The sequence below is a fragment of the Delphinus delphis genome, chromosome 8, assembly GCF_949987515.2.
Source record: "Delphinus delphis chromosome 8, mDelDel1.2, whole genome shotgun sequence".
Classification (NCBI taxonomy): Eukaryota; Metazoa; Chordata; class Mammalia; order Artiodactyla; family Delphinidae; genus Delphinus; species Delphinus delphis.
In genome coordinates, this window is record NC_082690.1 from 80816361 (window position 1) to 80836926 (window position 20566).

The 20566-nt window shown below is 33.0% G+C and overlaps 1 protein-coding gene across 1 annotated transcript in view; it reads right to left on the bottom strand.

Annotated features, from left to right (window-relative positions):
• Positions 1-20566, bottom strand: part of KIF18A (kinesin family member 18A) — a 78964-nt gene that overhangs the window by 18244 nt on the left and 40154 nt on the right. The window contains exon 13 of the mRNA XM_060017362.1: positions 14019-14254. Within this exon, the coding sequence (XP_059873345.1) occupies positions 14019-14254 (236 nt within the window). The remainder of the gene's footprint in view (positions 1-14018; positions 14255-20566) is intronic.

Here is a 20566-nt window from a genome sequence, read left to right on the forward strand (position 1 = left end):
AGCAAAAAATAAATCATTCAATATGGTGAGAATGAGCAGAATGGATTTAAAGTCATGAGTCCCAGGAATGAAGGAAAATTCCTCTTCTTCAGGGAAGAGGTAAACCACTTGTGAAATCTGAACGTTAGCATGTGTAATTCTGTTATGCTTTAAAGTTTATAGCACATAATAAATAGTAGAAATAAAAATAAAGCTTAGATAGCAAAAATTCTAAGAAATGAAAGATATATTTTGTATGAGGACATGGATTTAATCAGTTTGCTTTCAGATATTTTAAGTGTCCTAAAGACCTCTAGCTTTAATGATATTTCTTATACCTATCTTTATCTTTACATTTAGATTCCATACGAAGGTAAGATATACTTTAATTTCTTCACAGGTCTGTTGAGATATTCAGATGATTAAACAGAGAGGATAAAAAACAAAAACAAAAACAAAAAACAGAGAGGATACCACTTTAAGGATCAAGACATTTTCTATTACTGTTTTCAAATTAACTAGAATACATATAATTCTAAAGAACAGTTTGGGAACTTCCCGGAGAGAAAATGTTCATTGAAAAATAACTTTGGTATTGCTTTACTTATAAAGGTCTAACATAGTTATCTTGAAATTCAAGACGATCTCTTAGGGCTTTTTAACACCTCAAATAGTTGAAGGCACATATTAATAAAATAACAATATAATGCACCCTATTGTTGTTTTTATAGTTATGAAGTCTTTTAAGCAAAAAATGCATAAACAATGCTAGAGATTTATTCATCAACTCCTTTAGGGAAGAGGTTTAGGGAAGAGGGTAGGCAATGAAAGTTATATGATTAAATAATATAACTTTTCAAAATGACTATGTCCTACAATTTAGACCAGGATTTGAAAAGTGATCAGAGACAGATCAGAGCTAATGAGAGATATAGAAAAGTCTCTCTTCTAAACCCTAGGGTAAATTTTGCTTAATGAATCCAATCCTAGTCTTTGTAATACTTAACCATTAATAGTTTAAGAAATATCTTAAAATATTTATATGGTGCTTTAAGGCATCATATATACAGCTGAAAATGTGCATTTCAGGATAAAGTGGTTTAGTGTTCTATTTATCTGTTCCTACATTATGGCTAGAGATTCCCGCTTCAAAAAGTTTGTTTACTGTAAGTCCATAAAGAGACTTAAAAAGGAAGTCAGAAAAAAACATTTGTTGAGACTGCCAAGGTTTACAAGCCTTTCAAAGTCTTTTAAGTATTAAAACCACTTTCAAAATTAACTCTAAATGCAAGTGCTAAAATTGTGGATAGTGAAAAAATACAATTTTCATCAGTAGTATTCCAAATTCTAACACAATGTTACCTAGATTACAACATAAGAACGTTAACATTTGTGTAGTCTGTGTAGCATTTTATAGAATAAAATATGCTATTAATATAAGCCACAACTTAATATCAAAACAAAAACAGTAAAAATAGTAATAAAATTAGAATTAATTTGTCTGATCACTAAATTATATTTGCTAAGTGGTTAAAAGAAATTATGAACAAATATTTGATGACTGGTTAAGTGGTTAATGAAGAAGTAAACACAGTTTAGATATTAACCTGCCATTTGCCATCATTCCCCCAAACTTCTGAAATTTTAAGGAATATGATCAACTAATGGCGGTGCAATAAAAGCAATAAATTAGATATTTTGACTTTGTTAGTGAAATACAGGAGAGTCTCATAAAGAAATATATGAAAAAGACATTTGAGAAATTGCCTACACCTGAAGAGAAACATGTAAAAATGTATTTACTGGCTGCATTGTTCTTTAAGTTATTTAAGTCCACTTGTGAGCATAATCTAGTTTGCTTCATTATTTCAATCTTTCAAATATTTCATTTCTCCAAGAAGCTTATCCCACAGATTTGATTTAGGACTCTAAAATATTTCCAGTAGAAAGCAGGAAAGAGTTGTTTCATGTCTGTCTTTCTAAAAGTAGTTTTAAGAAATGTCAGTATATTTTTACTTTTAAAAGATTTTTTTTACAATATTTATTTTTTTGCTTATTTTAAAAAATTTCCTTAACGAGGCCATAGGATTAAATGTTACATATATTAATATAGGCCACTTCTTATATGATCCTACTAATACACAAGGATATTATATAATTTAAGATAATTATATATTATATAATATGCTAGTACATTAGTAGGAAAAAGAAAGAAAGTGGTGGTGTAAACGAGCTAAATCTTCATCTCTTAGAATGAGCTGATAATACCTAAACATAGATGAATCAATAAACAGCAGTAAGTATACTGTTTAGAATTTGTTACACATCATCCAACATGCATTTTAATAGAAAACAGAAAAAAACAGGCTTGTTTTGTCTGTTTTCCTAAAAGCAGTTTTAGGAAATGTCAGTATATTTTTACTTTTAAATGAATTCTTTTAATTATTATTAGAAATGCCCTTAAATCAATGCATTATTAACAACAAGTCACATCTAAATAATTTTAAACCAATGCCCATTACAGAGGAAAAGGAAGTTAAAACTTACACATGTTTCATAGTAGCAAAAAAAGAAAGGCCCAAGTAATAGAAACCCTTACTTTATAATATTCTTACATCATAAAAATCATATAGTTTAGCAATGTATATAGTTTTTACTGAATTTCCACTTTAAAATGGTCATACTAATTCTTGATTAATTATAGGCCACCAGGAAAATCACAGTGGGGTTCATCTCAAACACAGAACCAGAATTTAGCACTATATGATCTTAATGTTCACTTAAACTTTCCTACTTTATAATTTGTTGCTCACAGCAAGAAAAGTGATATGCTCATATATCAATCATATTTGTTGTTGGCATAACTAAAGTCTCTTATTGATTTACCAGGGGCAAGTCAGGTAAAGAAACCAAGCAATACAAAGTAATAACATATATAAATATGATTATAATGAAGACTTAAAAATACAAAATTTTCTTCACAGACCCAAAAATATGAATAGAAGGCACTATACCATTTCAACCCCTCAAAACTGAGATGTCATCTACCTACTACTACTAGAAGAAAGAAAACATAAATGTGAATTAAATAGATAAATACCTTTATAATTTAAAGTTGGGTTACGTAGAAATTAACAACCACCATAAGTAAAAGAAAAATATGTATCATATATGGCAAAGTGTTTAAAGCTCTTGTCTGTATATATATGTATATCTATATATATACATATGTGGTCATCTATCTATCAAACAAAGTAAATAAGGAAAATGAAAGATAATAGAAAAATAAGACAAAGGAGATAAACAGGTAACTCAGAATGAAATACAAATGGACAAAAGCACATTAAAAAAATATTCACCTTCTACCCCCCTTTATCGGGGTGGACTGTACACTTATGATAGTTCTGGAGAATAACCTGACAATGCATATCAAATGCTTTAAAAATGTACAGACACTTTGACCTAACTATTCTACTTTTGGGGGTCTTAGCCTAAGGAAATAATTAAACAAGTCGCAAAATATGCACACACACACACAGATGTCCAGTGGAGTGTTGCTTACAACAGCAAGAAAGGGAAAACAACTGAACGTTCATTAATAGGGGATTAGGTAAATATAATATGCAGGTAACAAAAATTACTTAAATTCATATTTGATAGGAAAATGTGTGTATAACAAGGGGTTCTGTGAAAAAAAGCAAAATGAGGTTAAAACATTAGTGAAAGGGGCGATAAACCTAAAAATGATGAAAAAACTGTTTTTGACTGTCAATGAAGTTATAGTTTGCTGGGGAGAGGGAAGGTAAGATATGATAATTGTTATAACAATGGAATAAAAAATATAATGGAAATGTAAAAGAGTGTGTGCAGGCAAAGTGGGGAGGACTCATTAATGGGAAGGTTTCACAAAGAAGGCAGTATCTAAATTGGACTGTCAATGAGGATAAGGATCTTAATGTGCTAGGATGTGGGATGGAGAGAAAGTAGCACTCAAGATCGAGGGAGAAGCCTGGAAACTGTAGAGGCAAGAAAATGAAAGCATGTTTAAGAGGAGGTTGGGACACTGAGTGCCATAGGGAAGTGAGTCTGCATGGAGCTGGGAAAGCCTTTAAAGGTTCTTCTAAGTAAGGGGTCTGAACTTTGCTAGGAAGATCATTTTAGGGTGAAGAGTAGATTGTAGAGGGGGAGAGGTGAGAAATGGAAACTGTCCTAGATATCACTATAATTATTCATTTCTTACATCAAATCTTCTCAAAATGTTTTAAAATAAACTGAATTAAGAATCATCACTCTATTCTCTGTTTAAATAAATCTCTAAAACACAAGTACTAACTGGCAATTTCATGTGGTTTCTTAGGTAGGAGGGGTCTATATTTATTTTTCAGCTTTTTGAAATATTCCACAGATGGTTCCTCTAAATAGACAGACTAGATAATTTATCACTAATGAGTTAAAAATCCCCCTCTTAAACAATGGGCAGGTCTTCTGGGGTCATTTTTGATGTGCCATATCATGTGTCCTGAATGATTTTACCCAGGGGAACTAATTTATCAAAAGCTTAAGACTGCAAATGTTAAAAGATTTACAGAGCTGTACGTTAGTGTAAAAAGCAGAATGCAGTATTTAGCAAACATGAGTCACAGGCTGCAAAGTAGGGTTCATGACAGGGAGACACTGATGAATGGGATTAGATCTAATTGAGGTTTGGTACAAAATGATGGCAAGGATTTTTCTTTTGCTAGCTCTCATGTTAATAAGTACGTGAGCAAGTATTTTGGGAAACTATGCTAAGTTAAAATTAGTTGGCAAAGTTCTAAAGTGAAATCAAATATTAATATATGCATTTCAATAAACACTTCTAGGCTACAAGTGATTGATACAATTACTGTACTAATCATAAATCTGGATTCTTTTTAACAGCCTTGTGACTCACGGAATTTGCAGATGCAAATGTACAGGTGAATGAATTTTAACTATTTAAAAGATAAATAACCTTAAGGTACTAGTGAATTAACCAAAATAATAAACATTTTATAATGTATTCATAAGACACTATTGTGGTTATTGTAGTAATTAATGCCTACAGAGATAATATCAGCTATTTACGAATATCACAAAGAGAGAATACATTTTAAGAACTGTTACAGTCCTTTAAATTAATCCAGCATTCTGAGTAATAAATCAACCATAACCTTTTGAAACCTGTCTCCGTGGGAAATAGCAGATACCATGTTTTCCTCTCAGTCTCATTTTCCTAGTATTCATGCTTATGTAAGATGGAAAAAAAGAAAATGACAATGCAAAGAACCTTTTAATTTACAGTAATATTTGCAGTTACAGGTGAATAACTGAACAATGCCTTGTGTACAAGGAGACTAAGGGCCAAACGAAATGTATTTAGGGCTTCAAAAAAGACTTTCATTGTCTATTGGCACTGATTAAATTTTGTTGCCAAATGGGAAGATATATGAAAGATTCAGTTTGTAAGCATTTTGCTGCTTCATATTTATTATACGAGGAATTAGTATAGAGATCTTTTTTATAAAATGAAACATCTTTGTATTCAAGTAATTACAGGGGAAACAAACTTCCATAAGAACCCTGTATTCAATCAGAATATCTGTACTATAAGAAACTGGTTCTACTAGTATCTTTTATTGTACTCTAAGATAAAATCACTGACATGGGGTGCAAAATTTAAGAAAAGGAAAGGTTAGAGACAGAAATATTACTAAATGTGAGTTTCCAGATGGGTAATGAGGAAATCTTGACTTTTCATTTAATGTCAGAAATTTTATCAGTTCCATAATTAAACCCTGCTGCCGGCATCCCCACCCTGCATGGCACTCAGTGAGTGCTTTCTCTGTTTTCCAGACCCAAAATAGGTGCATGTTTTACTCCAAGTCAACAGACATGTAGTTTGGAAGCAAAGATTTTAAGTCAAATAAATATCTATCCCAAAATTAAGTACTGACATTGGTAAAGTATTAAAATTAACAAAATTAAAAAAGTTAATTTCTTCTTGAATAAGAAGTAATATAGGCTTATTAATATAAGAAAAATAAAATTAGTCTATATAACAAAAATATAAAAACTAAGGATATCTTTAATTAACAAATATATAAGACATATATGAAGAAAATTCTAAAATTTTGCTGAGGAACATACAAGAGGGTATGCATATGGAGAGGCAAACTATTCTAGAGTGAGAAGATTTGACAGTAGGAAAATGTGAAGACAAAATTAATTTACAAAATTTTTAAAAGATTTTACTTCCTTGGAATCAGAAAAAAATGATTCTGACAGACATTTCTTAGTCAGGGACACTTTAAAAACAAAGAATAAAAAAGGGGGACCAGCACTGCTATATGTCAAAAAATACTATAAACTATTAGTTTTTAAAATAATAGTTACTAGCTCTAGGATAGACAAATAGGCAAAATAATAAGATAAAAATCCAATAAACAGAATTACCTATGACTACTGTATGTAAATTAATGGTGCCATAAGGACAGACTGTCAATATATTATACAGGAATGACTAGCTCTTTGGAAAAAAATTAAGTTAGAGTCTTGCCTGTTAACGTACATCAAAATAAACCTGGAGTAAATGGAAGCAAAAATTAAAAAAACTTATAGGTGAAAAGGCCTTTTGAGGAATAATTCCAAAGGCAGGGGGGAAAAAAAAACAAATGAAGCTATTTTATTAGATAAAAGTTTAAAATTTCAGTATTAAAAAGGACATCTCAAACAAAGTTAACAGTAAATGATAAACTTGAAGAATATACTTGCAACATGTATCTTACAGGAAAGAGTTAATATCCTTTGATGATCTCATCTAGTCCTATGGCTTTAAATATCATCTAAATGTTAACAATTCTCAAATTTATCTTTCAGTTCAGACTTCTAAACTCCAGATTCTTATATCCAACTGCTTACATGATATCTCCACTTGGATGTATCTTAGACAAATTTAAAATGCTCCAAACTGAACTCCTAATCTTCTGTCACCTCTACCCTATAAACCTGCTCCACCATCTCTTTTAAGGTGACTGGATTCTTTCAGTTGCGGAGTTCAGAAATCTTAGTCAATTTTGCCCTTTCTTTCTCTCACACCCCAAATCCAATTTGTCAGGAAATCCTGCTGGCTCTACCTTCAAAATATATTAGAATCTGACCACTTCTCACCAACTCCACTGCTACCAACCTGGTCGAGCTACCACCATCTTTTACTTGGGTTATTGCAGTGGTGTCTTAAGTTTCAGCCCTTGCCATATGACAATCTATTCTCAACACAGAAACCAGAGGGATCTTATAAAAACATGACTAAGATATGTTACTTCTCTGCTTAGATCATGCCATAGTTCCGTTTAGTTCAGAGTAAAAGCCTATATCCTTATAATGACCTACAAGGTTCTACATGATCTGCCTTTGTACTTTGAGGTATCCTTACCATCAGATAAGTGCCTGGCACACAGTTAAAGTTCAATAAATATTACTGAATGAATGAATAAACATCCATATCTTAAGCTCTTGTAAATAAGTAACAATTTTTGCTATACATGACTATGTGAAAAATAATGTTCAAATGATTGGCTAGGTCATTCACAGAAAATATATCCTTAAATAGATGGAAAAAAATACACTCAAGTATACTAGTAAACAAAGAAAAAATGGAAAGAAGATAATATTTATGACTATTAAAGTGGCAAAGAATCAATAAGTAATTAGCAAAGACAAAAGAGGGAGAGAGAACCCCAGATTTAAAAGGATTTAATAGATACATCCCAACCAATGACAAAGTATGGGCCTTGTCTGGATACTGATATAAAAAAGCTATAAAAAGAAATCATTTACGGGACAATGGAGGAAATTTGAACACTGATGGCATTAGTTATGAAAAGAGCACTGTGTTTTCTTTTAGAGACACTAAGATACATGGAAGAAATGATATGTTGCCTGAGTTTTCCTTCAAAATAATCCAGTGTAGATATAGATGGGGTGGAGGAAAGCAGATGGGGTTCTCAAGACTAGCCATGAGATAATTCTTAAAGTTAGGTGATAGGTACAGAACATGAGGCTCATTATAGTTTTCTTTGTATTTCTATGTGTGTTTGAAAATGATTTTCTAAAAATTAAAAATATTTTAACAGCAACAGCTGGTGAAGCTAAAAGGAGCTCGTTTTCTTTTCTTTCCTTTTTAATCTTAAAAAGTATTTATTGATATCTCTCTGTAAGTGAATCAACTGGGTGTAAAGTGGCATAAACACAGCATTGAAAATCAGCTAAACCCCATAATAAAAATAAATTACAAAAAACAAACAAACAAACAAAAAAACCCCGAAAAACAAAGACAGTGAAAGAGAGAGAAATTCTTACAAAATTCGTTCAGGGGCTGTGATGCAACCTGGATTGACCACATCTAGACCCACACCTGGATGAGACATAAGCCTGGACACTCTTGGGGCTGAGAGGATTGGTGAGGTTGGGTGAGCAAATGCAGACCCTTTAAAGTAATACTGCATGGTACCCATTCCATGGGTTCCCAATCTCCAGGTTCAGGGGAATCTTCCTACAGCTAAAACATGCATGGGAAACCCAGAGGATGGTACACGGTGTGATCGGGAAAGGTTTCTAAAACGCACCTCATGTATTCATCTCCTGGTGCTCGGGTTCACCATTCCAGCCCCTTTACTAACAACCTCCCCACTTGGAGAATCAAGGAGCTCATTTTCTTACACTGTTCATGGGAGTTAAAATTGGTACAACCATATAGGAGAGGGAGAAGTTACTTAGCAATATATATTAGAAACTTTTAAAGAAGTGTAGATTTCTTGAGCCAGAAATTCCACTTCTAGGAGTTTATCATAGGGGTAATCAGGCATGAGCACCAGGATAAATGTATATATTTGCTCACTACAATATTATTTACAATAATGAAAATTTATTAACCTAAATTCCTAACAACAGAGTACAGATTATATCAATTATAGTTAATCTCATCAGATTTTTAAAAACACAGTGTGTGTGTTTTAAATACAAAGAATGTAGCTGATCTAGTAAATACTTTTTAAAGCACCAGAAATAAAATATTCAAACCCCACAGCATTTAGTAATTTTGAAATTTAACAACAAAACCAGTTGACATTACAGGAGTATAGGAAAAAAGTCAGTCGCACATGTATAAGCTTAAGATGAATGAGACACATTTGACTCATGTTTTGCTTTAGTTGAATTTTACTTCTAAAATTTGTTAAGACTATTTATTGATAAATTTTAGCAATATATGCTATTTGGCTATTGCTTCATGTCTTTAGAAATTCAAGAGTAAATTTCACTATTTACTTTTTAAAATGAACTACTTCAATATTCTAAGACTAAGAAAAATAAACATTTATAAATGTACTCACTTTATACCCCTTCCCTGTTATTCATCTTTGACTCTCTCTTCATAATGAATATAACATACATAATTCATGGAATGAACAAGACATACTAAGCAAATAATCTATAAAATCACTTGAATATTAAAATAATAAAGTAAGAACAAAACATAATAAAAACAAAACCCGCCTTCTGATACATTTTCAGAAGAAAGTTCATGATTATAAAAGGTAACATAACCTCAATAGTCTTTCCTTTTGAATATGTTGCGAAAAAGAATTCAGAACCAAATAAATGTTTTGTTTTACTGTTGACAAGTATAGTCTACGCAATTACACTGTAAGTGAAATACAGATTTTTAAATAAGGGATAATGATCATCACATAGCAGGTGGTCAGTATTTCTTAATCTTGGTGTTAAAAACTCTATTTCCTCTCCAACATCTTGAATGCACTATAAATAAAGAATCAAGGCCCCAAAGGTATGAGAGAATCTGAAAAAAATCTTAAGTTTTCCTTCTAATGATCTCAACGAGGTCACTTCTGATGAAGATAATGCTTTATTAAGAGAAAAAGAATATACATATAACCCCAACTTGCCTGTCATCTTAATGTAAAGATACAGTATAGGAAACCTAATAATAAGAGACCTAGGTAATTCAGAGCAACCTCTCTACTGAAGGCAAGTAAAAAATCTGGACAAAATATAAAATACACAGGCTTGAAGGCACAGGAGAGCTAACAAGATTGTGAAGAATTATAGGCAGGTATCAGGAGGAAGTTGAAGGCTCAGGAAAGTAATCTCTGCATTTACAGCTATTTTCCCCTCAAGGTTATTTGCTGATGCTGGAGGTGGCAGAACAGCTTAGTAACATTGTTGAGAGCTTTGTAGGACTGGGATGCAGGAACCGGAATTTAGTGCCTACTAAAGGGAGTTCTTCCTAAACCCTCCCCAATTTGAGTTGGGGCACAGTTAAACTCCACAGGGTAAACTAGGAGTAGGCAGGCCCTCCCAGAAGCTGAAGTTCAGTTTCAAATTATCTCAGTCTCTAAAACTGGACTGAAATGATTTTAGACTGCTAATGCCAAAAGGAGCCTGGAATAAGCAAATATTAATCCTCTCTGAGGAAGACATTGTTATCAGAAGCCTCAAAGGATTTCTACAAACGATTCTGCAAATACATGTGGGATGCACAAAAATTAGCATGCATTCAAGGAAATGCACATGAAAGAAATCCAGCAGAAAGAGAACAGAAACAGACGCAGTGGGTTCTAGGCTTGGGAATTCTCAGGCACAGACTTCACCCACCGTATTCAGTGAGAATTTCTGCAAAGAAATGGAAACTATAAAAAAAGAATCAAATGGAAATTCTGGAATTGAAATATAACTGAGATAGGGAACTTGATGGATTTAAGAACCATTTGACACAGCTGAAAAGAGAAACTACAGAATATGTGAAAAGAAATTTCCAGGAAGAGAAAAAACAATGAAAAGCAGAAGAGTAAAAGTCATAGCTAAGACAATAAGAAGGTACCATGTAATATAATTGGAGTCTCAGAAGTAGAGAAGAGAATAAAAGTGGCAGAAGCAATATTTGAAGATATAATGGTTAAGAACTTTACGAAACTGCTGAAAAATAATGCAGACACAAATTCAGAGAGTCCTGTGAACCCAAGTAAGAGAGGTAGAAATAAAATTACATTTAGGCACAATATAGCAAAACTACTAAGACTCCAAAGACAAAGAGAAAACATTTTAGGAAGCCAGAAGTCAGATTATATTCAAAGGAGCAACACTTAGAATGAAAGCTGGCTACAAAAGCAACAACAAAAACCAGGAGATAATGAAATGATATCTTTAAAGTGCTAAAATAGAACACCAAACTGGAATTCTGTACCCAGCTAAACAGTCTTCAAGAAAATAAGTAAGATACATACATCTTCAGAAGTAATTGAGGTTATGAAATTTAAGATAGGGAGATTATTTTAGATTACCTGATGGGCTCAATCTAATCATATGAGTGCTTAAAAGCAAAAACTTTCTCTAACTGTAGGCAGAAGAGATGAGGCAGAAGGGAAGGTAAGAGTGATCTGAAGCATGAGAATGACTTGACCTGCCTTTGTTGGCTAGGAGATGAAGTGATGAAGAGGACCACATGCTAGGGAATAGGGCTGACCTCTAAAAACTGAGTGCCTGCACAATGCCAGGTACTTTAGCAAGTTTGGACTTGCTCTGAATTCGAGCTGCCTGACCAATAGCCAACAAGAAAACAGGGACATCAGCCTTACAGCCACACAGAATTGAATTCTGCAAACAACCGGCATGAGCTTCGAAGCACATTCTCCCCCAGAAACTCCAGATAGGAGACCCAACTAGCTGACACCTTGATTACAGCCTGTGATACTCGAGGCAGAGTAACCAACTGAGCCTGCTGGACTTCCAATCTACAGAACTCTGAGATAATAAATCAGTGTTATTTTAAGTTGATATGTTTGTATTAATTTTTTAGCGTTGCAATAGAAGCCTGATATAAATGGAAAAATCCACAGTAAAAGATGAAGTTTTTAATAGTTCACCTCAGTATTTGATAGAACATGAATTAAAAAATAAGTCAGTAAGAACAAGATTTGAAGAACACAACCAATTTGACCCGACTTAATATATTCTTTAAAAGCATAATTGAAACATTTACACCAACTCTATGCTGGGCTTTAAAGAAGTCTCCACAAACTTCAAAGAATTAACATCACTAAAAATAAGAGTTGCAAATTTAAAAAGAATATACATTAATTTAGTGTTGCTGTTATTACTTTGGGTTAAGGTAAAGATGAGACATAAACAAATGTAAAATCTCATAAACATTTGTATAAGAAAACTTTTGGAGAGTTTGACAGATCATTTTAATTAAAAAAAAAATTATTTGTTCTCTGACCCAGCAAATTAGTTCCTAGGCAACTAGTACACATGCAGACATGGGAATACAGTAGTCTCCCCTTATCCAAGGGGGAAAACATACCAAGACTACCAGTGGATACCTGAAACCGCAGATAGCACTGAACCATATATTTACTGTTTTTTTTTTTTTCCTATACATATCTACCTAAGGTAAAGTGCAATTTATAAATTAGGCACAGTAAGAGATTAACAACAACAATTAATAATAAAATAGAACAATTCTAACAATATACTGTAATAAAAGTTTGTAACTGTGGGCTCACTCTCTCAAAATATCTTCTGTACAAATTTAATGCCTTTTCCATCTGAACTAAGCACTTACCATGCATTGTGGCCATAACTTTTGCAATTTGAGGTTCAAGAGCAAAACTAACATGATTTCTTCCTCCTTCTTCATGACTTCATGGATAGAGTATTCGCTCTTCTCATAAATTTTAGCAACCACAGCACGTGATTTATTTTTCTTTCCTTATTAGGTCTAGAATTTTCACCTTTTCACTTAAAAGGAAGCTCTTTATGGCTTCTCTATGGCAAACCCAAATTGCTAGCATCACTACTCTTGCACTTTGGGGCCATTATTAAGTAAAACAATGGTTACTTAAATACAAGCACTGCAACACTGTGACAGTCGATCTGATAGCCAAGATGGCTACTAAATGACAAATGGGAAGAATATGATGGACAAAGAGATGATTCACATCCTGGGAAGGACAGAGTAGGGCAGCATGAGATTTTATCATGATACTCAGAACAGTGTGCAATTTAAAATTTATAAAGTTTTTATTTCTGAAATTTTCCATTTAACATTTTTGGACCTCAGCTTACTGCAAGTAACTGAAATGGTGGAAAGTGAAACTGCATATAACTACTGTATATGGGCATGCTCTCTGACATGCACTGTTCACCAATAGAACAATGGTTAAGTAAATGATGGTACATCAATTCTCACAACTATTAAAAAACATGCTAGATTCTTTATGTATGCACCCTAAAACTGTTCAAATAAACTAAACAAATAAAAACAGTTGTAGTTTAATATATATACAATATGTTAGCATTCATGGGAAATGTAACAAAAAGCTAATGAGTTAATTATCTAATACAAATATTATACACACACTGTAATGATAACCAAACTGTTAATAGGCATTCATCTCTAAGATAGCACAGAAGATTGAGGTTCTGGGAAAAGTTGAAGAGGGCACTCTACTGCTATAGAATCTGAATATTTTAAAACCAAGATTATATGTTAGTTTTTCAATTAAAATGTCCCATGCACACTTTTATGAGAGCAGAGACATCAAGTGATCTGCCAACAGAAAAACAGTAAATTCTACACTGTTAGCTGATCTTAAGAACATAGAAGATTGTTATGTATTACAGAATATAATATTCTTAATTATAATCTTCAGTCTTTAACAGAGGTTAAATTTTAAAGAAGGGTGGAAGTAAAATTATCTTATCAAAAAAAGGTAAAATAAAATAACTTTACTGCTAGAATTATTTAGAACATCAAGCATACTTACTCTTATACCTTTGAAAGATACTGGTTAATTGAAATGATTCTGAAGTTAATTCTCCCATCTTCACAAAATAGCAAACCTACTAAAAAACTGACTGTTCTGTTGATTGATATTATAACAGAGGCTACTTCTTAGAAATAATGTTTATTTACTTAATGAAATAAAATCTGTACTTACAACAAGGAGAAGACTGAACTGGTCCAAGTTGTGGAAAGTTCATAAGAATAGAAACCCCTGGTAGATCATTTTGCTTTGCATGTTCCGTAGTTTGGTCAGCCCAAACCACCACTTTCTTCCTCTCTACCAAATGTTCAATTTCTTTGAAGTCAGACTCAAAAGTAGCATTTAACAGGCCAGATTCTTTTAATGCACAATACTGTTTTCTTAGGGCTGGAAGTAAAGCATTCAATACTCTGCATACAGAAGGTGACAAGAAAAGAAAGATAAATACTAAATTTTAAATACATTATTATGGTTCTATGCAACATCCAAAGTAATAGCAGATGATTAAAATGGTTCCCTGTACATATTTTCCTTTAGAATATTTCAATCAAATACCTCAAATATTCTTAATACATTAAGTATAGATTGGAAAGAATGTTGGATGGGAATTACAAGCACCAGGCTGTAGTCTCAGCAAGTCTTCACTTGCTTCTATATGACCTTGGATAAGGCACTACCTGAGGTTTCTCCTCTATAATGTGGGGTACAACTGGACAGCCACTACTTTCAATAGGAGATTGTTTTCAGAACTATGCAAAGCATAATGTGGTTTACAAATCAAAAATAGTGTTGTTATTGTTATTAAATACTATGAGATTGAAATGAAATATTAATACACTGTCAAACGATGAAGGTCAATTTAGGTATATAAGATTTAAAAAATAAAAAATGAACAAAAGTCAACTTTCCTTGAAGTTAGCTCTTCATGAGCTAAAGCAATAGCTTTCAAAGCCATTCGAAGGAAGAATTGTGGAAAAGTATGGTGGGTATAGGAAAATGACGGGGCATTGGATTCTTGGCTCTGATTCAAAATCTCGCCTATTGCTGTCAATCAGAGCAGTACTAAATGCATCTTTTTATGTATTAGACCTCCATGAAGAGTGTTTACTGAAGAAATGCCAGAACTAAAAGTTATAAGTGGTTCCTAACTTTTATATCAATGAAGACATCAAACAACATGAATAATCTTGAAATGACTTAGTCCTGGTGTTCCAGCTGACTCATAACATCCAGAAGAATAGAACCATCTGAAGTAGGAATAGGGCAGTGGGAAAAGAATAGGCACTAATTTTAACACTTAAGGAAATAACTGCTTTATTAACTAAGAATCTTAAATATTTAGATGGCAGTACAAATAGTCTGTGACATTTTTCTTTTTGGTGATAGTGGGGAGTATGCCATTTAAGCCAAGTAGTTAACAATTGTAGGGAAAAGTCATTAATCAGAAAGTCAATAAAAACAGTTATTTACAACTGCTTTCCTTTTGGAAAGTCTAGAATTTTGATTCACCCTGCTAGGCACAGGGCGCCTATTCAACCAGCTCCCAATAAAAATCCAGGACACTAAGTGTCAGCCTAACGAGATTCCAAAGTAGACATCATTTCACATGGGTCATTACAACTTTTTTCTGGAGAACTTAAGCACAACTGTGTGGGCCCACTGGATGAGGACACTTGAAAGCTTACAACTAACTGGTTTCCTTTGTTCTTTGCCCCATTCACCTTTGCCTTTTGCTAATTTTGTTTTGTATGCTTTTACTCTAATAAATCATAACTATGGAGTCAACTATACGATGGGTTCTGTGAGTCATCCTAGTAATTATCAAACATGGAGGTGGTCTCAGGGACCTGGACATATGTTATTTATGTATATATGTGTGCATGTATGTATGTTTGTATGTATTTATGCATTCATAAATTTATTTTTAAGTTTTTGGACTCGATATTGATATATATTGCAAAATGATCATCACAATAAGTCTAGTTAACATCTGTCACAGAATTCTTTTTCTTCTGATGAGAACTTTTAAGATCTACTTTCTTGGCAACTTTCAAATATGCAGTACAGTATTATTAACCATAGTTGCCATGCTGTACATTACATCTCCATGATTTACTTAATAACTGGAAGTTTGTACTTTGTGACTCCCTCGACCAATTCCCCATCCCTGCCCCCAACACCCCACCACCAACCTGTATAATCTGTTCTCTGTATCTATAAACTTGGGTTTTGTTTTTGTAGCAATGAACACAGGTGTGCTTTATATTTTGTGTTAGTGTTTTCATTTTCTTTGAATAAATACCCAGAAGTGGAACTGCTGTATTATATGACAGTTATTTTTACCTGCCTATGTTTTCTACTCAGGGTTTTATGGTTTCAGATCTTACGTACAAGTTTTTAATCTATTTTGAGTTGATACAATTGTGTGTATGGTGTAAGATATCCTTTGGCTTGTTGCTGTGCACTTTTCCCAGCACCATTTATTGAAGAGACTATCCATTCCCTATTGTATATTCTTGGCACCTTTGTTGTAAATTAATTGATCATATATGCATGGGATTATTTCTGGGCTCTCTATTCTGTTCCATTGATCTATGTGTCTGCTTTTGTGCCAGTACTATACTGTTTTGATTACTATTGTTTTGTAGTATAGTTTTAAATTGGGAGTGTGGTCCCTCACACTTTGTCTTTCTCAAGAATGCTTTGGTTATTTGGAGTCTTTTGTGGTTCCACACAAATTTTAGAATTGTTTGTTCTAGTTCTGTGAAAAATGCCATTGAGTATTGATAGGAATTGTTCTAAGTCTGTAGATTGCTTTGGGTAGTATGGACATTGTAACAGTACTAATTCTTCCAATCCATAAGCATGGAATATACTTCCATTTATTTGTGTCTTCTTCAATTTCTTTCATGAATGTCTTATAGTTTTCAGTTTTCTTTCCCCTCCTTGGTTAAATTTATTCCTAGGTATTTTATTCTTTTTGGTGCAATTGTAATGGAATTGTTTTCTCAATTTCCTTTTTGGTAGTTTGCTATTAGTGTATAGAAACACAATAGATTTCTGTATATTGACTTTTGTATCCTGCAACTTTACTGAATTTGTTTATTCTAATAGTTTTTTGGTTGTGTCCTCAGAGTTTTCTGTTTATAATATCATGTCATTGGCAAAAGTGACAGTTTTACTCCTTCCTTTTGAATTTAGATGCCTTTTATTTCTTTTTCTTGTCTGACTGCTGTGGCTGGGACTTCTAATACTATTTTTTTTTAAAGTTAATTTTTATTGGGGTATAGTTGATTTAAAATGTTATGTTAGTTTCTGCTGTTCAGCAGAGTGAATGAGTTATACATATACATATATCCACTATTTTTTAGATTCTTTTCCCATGTAGGTCATTACAGAATATTGAATAGAGTTCCCTGTGATATACAGTAGGTTCTTATTAGTTATCTATTTTATATACAGTAGTGTGTACGTGTTGAATAAAAGTGGCAAGAGTGGGCATCTTTGTCTTCTTCCTGATCTTAGAGGAAAAGCTTTTCAGCTTTTCACCACTGAGTATGATGTTAGCTGTTGGCATGTCATATATGGTCTTTATTATGTTGAAGTATGTTCCCTCTATAATCACTTTGTTGCAAGTTTAATCATAAATGGATATTAAATTTTGTCACATGCTTTTCCTGCATCTATTGAGATGATCACATGATGCCTTATCCTTCATTTTGTTATCACACTGATTGATTTGCAGATGCTGAACTATCCTTGCATCTCTGGAATAAACCCCACTTGATTGTGGTGTATGATCCTTTTAAAGTATTGTATTGGTCAATTTGGTTTGCTAATATTTTGTTGAGGATTTTTGCATCTATGTTCATCAGGGATATTGGCCTGAAATTTTCTTCTCTTGTTCTATCCTTGTCTGGCTTTGGTGTCAGGGTAATGCTAGCCTATAAATGAGTTTGGAAGTGTTCCCTCCTCTTCTGTTTTTTAATTGAAAGAGTTTGAGAAGAATTGGTATTAACTTTTCTTTGAATGTTTGATAGAATTAACCAGTAAAGCCATCTGGTCCTGAACTTTTGCTTGTAGGAACGTTTTTAAGTACTAATTCAATCTCCTTACTAGTAATTTGTCTGTTCAGATTTCTTATTTCTTCATGATTTAGTCTTGGTAGGTTGTATATTTCTAGCAATTTATCCATTTCTAGGTTGCCCAATTTGTTGCTATATAATTGTAGTAGTCTCTAAGGATCCTTTGTATTTGTGTAGTATCAGTTGTAACATCTCCACTTTTACTTCTGATTTTATTTATCTGAGCCTTCTCTCTGTTTTTCTGCATGAGTCTAGATAAAGGTTTGTCAATTTTATCTTTTCAAAGAAGCAGCTCTTGGTTTCATTGATCTTTTTTGTTGTATTTTAGTCTCTATTTCACTTATTTCTGCTCCAAGCTGTGCTATTTCCTTCCTACTACTAACTTTGGGCTTTATTCTTGTTTTTCTGTTTGTCTATTTTTTGATTTTGCTTTTGATTTCTTCTTTGATGAACTGGTTGTTCAGTAGCATGTTGTTTAATCACTTGTTTGTAAAATTTCCAGTTTTCTTTTTGGAATCATTTCTAGTTTTATACCACTGTGGTCAGAAAATATGCTTAATATGATTTCAGTCTTCTTAGATCTGTTAAGGCTTATTTTGTGGCCTAAGATATGATCTATCCTGGAGAATGTCACATGTGCAGTTTAGAAGAATGTATATTCAGTGGCTTTTGTATGGAATGTTCTTTATATATCTGTAAAGTTTGTCTACTGTAACATGTTGTTTAAGGAAGATGTTTCCTTATTGATTTTCTGTCTGGATGACCCATCCATTGATGTGAGTGGGGTATTAAAGTCCCTTATTCTTACTGTATTGCTGTCTATTTCTCATTATGTCTATTAATATTTGCTTTATATATTTAGGTTCTCCTATGTCAGGTGCATAAATATTTACAAATGTTATATCCTCTTGTTGGATTGACCTCCTTTATCATTATGTAATGCTGATCTTTGTCTCTTATTACAGTCTTTGTTTTAAAACCTATTTTGTCTGATATAAGTATAGCTACCCCAGCTTTCTTTTGGTTTCCATTTGCATGGGATACCTTTTTCCATCCCTTAACTTTCAGTCCGTGAATTGTCTTTATGTCTGAAATGAGTCTCTTGTAGGCAGCATATAGATGGGGCTTGTTTTTATATCCATTCAGCCACTCTGTCTTTCGACTGGAGCATTTAGTACATTTACATGTAAAGTAATTATTAACAGGTATGTACTTACTGCCATTTTATTAATTCTTTTTTGGCTGTTTGGTAGTTCCTCCATTCCTTTCTTCTCTTGTTCTCTTCCTTTGTGGTTTGATGACTGTCTTTAGTGGCATGCTTAATTCCTTTCTTATTATTTTTTGTGCACCTACTCTAGGTTTTTTTGTGGTACGAGGGCCTCTCACTGTTGTGGCCTCTCCCGTTGCGGAGCACAGGCTCTGGACGCGCAGGCTCAGCGGCCATGGCTCACGGGCCCAGCCGCTCTGTGGCATGTGGGATCTTCCCGGACTGGGGCACGAACCCATGTCCCCTGCATCGGCAGGTGGACTCTCAACCACTGCGCCACCAGGGAAGCCCTCTACTATAGGTTTTTGCTTGGAAGTTTCCATGAGGCTTACATATAACAACAAATTTATAACAGTCTATTTAAAGCTGGTAGCCACTTAAATTCGAATGCATTCTGAAGGTCTACGTTTTCATCCCCCACCACATTTTATGTTTTTGACGTTATATTTTATATCTTTTTATCTTGTGTATTCCTTAAGGAATTATTGTAGTTAGTTATTTTTACTACTTTCTTCTTTCAACCTTCATACTAGATTTATAAGTGATTGATGAACTCCTTTAGCTCTTGCTTGTGTGGAAAACTCTTATTTCTTCTTCAACTCTGAATGATAACTTTGCGAGGTAGTCTTATTGGTTGAAAATTTTTTTCTTTCAGCACTCTGAATATATACTAAATCTTTTCTTTTTTGTTTGTTTCCACTCTATAAGCTCAGGCTAAGACAGTTCATCACACCCATTATTTTTTGTTATTTAATCCTTTTAAAATTGTTATAAGGAAAGTATAATTTAACATATAAGAAAACCAAGGGTTAGTGAGGTAAAATAATTTATGCAAGGTTATAGTGCTCATATAAACTAGAATTCAAGACCAACTCTAAAACTCATACTCTTTCTACTATATTGTATTGCCTCTGTAATGCTCTGGTTCACCAATTTTCAAAGTTAGAAATCTTTTTGCCCATTTTGAGGCAAAAATGTATCTTAAATATATTAATCTATTTGTATGGTATATCAAATACAGTATGGTCAAAATAAATTAATGTTTCTTTGATAACTTTAACTCTTGCAGGTGGTGTGAGTACAAGTAAATGAATGTTCAATGTATGCTCTAGGTATAAATATAGAAAGTATGGGGTGAGCTTCTATCCACAGGATAATATTTCCCTAAAGTTTTTCCTTCCCTTTTTCTTATTCTTTTAAAAAATAACTATGCTAATATAATTTCCTTTAAATTAAAAGTATGGAAAATTAATTACCAGTTATTTGAGAACACTAGAAGAACTCCAGTAGAATTTCAGATTGGCAGAAAGCCCTTAGAGAAATAAATTTCTCATTTTTACAGAGCATGAAAGTGACACCTAAGGAGTTGA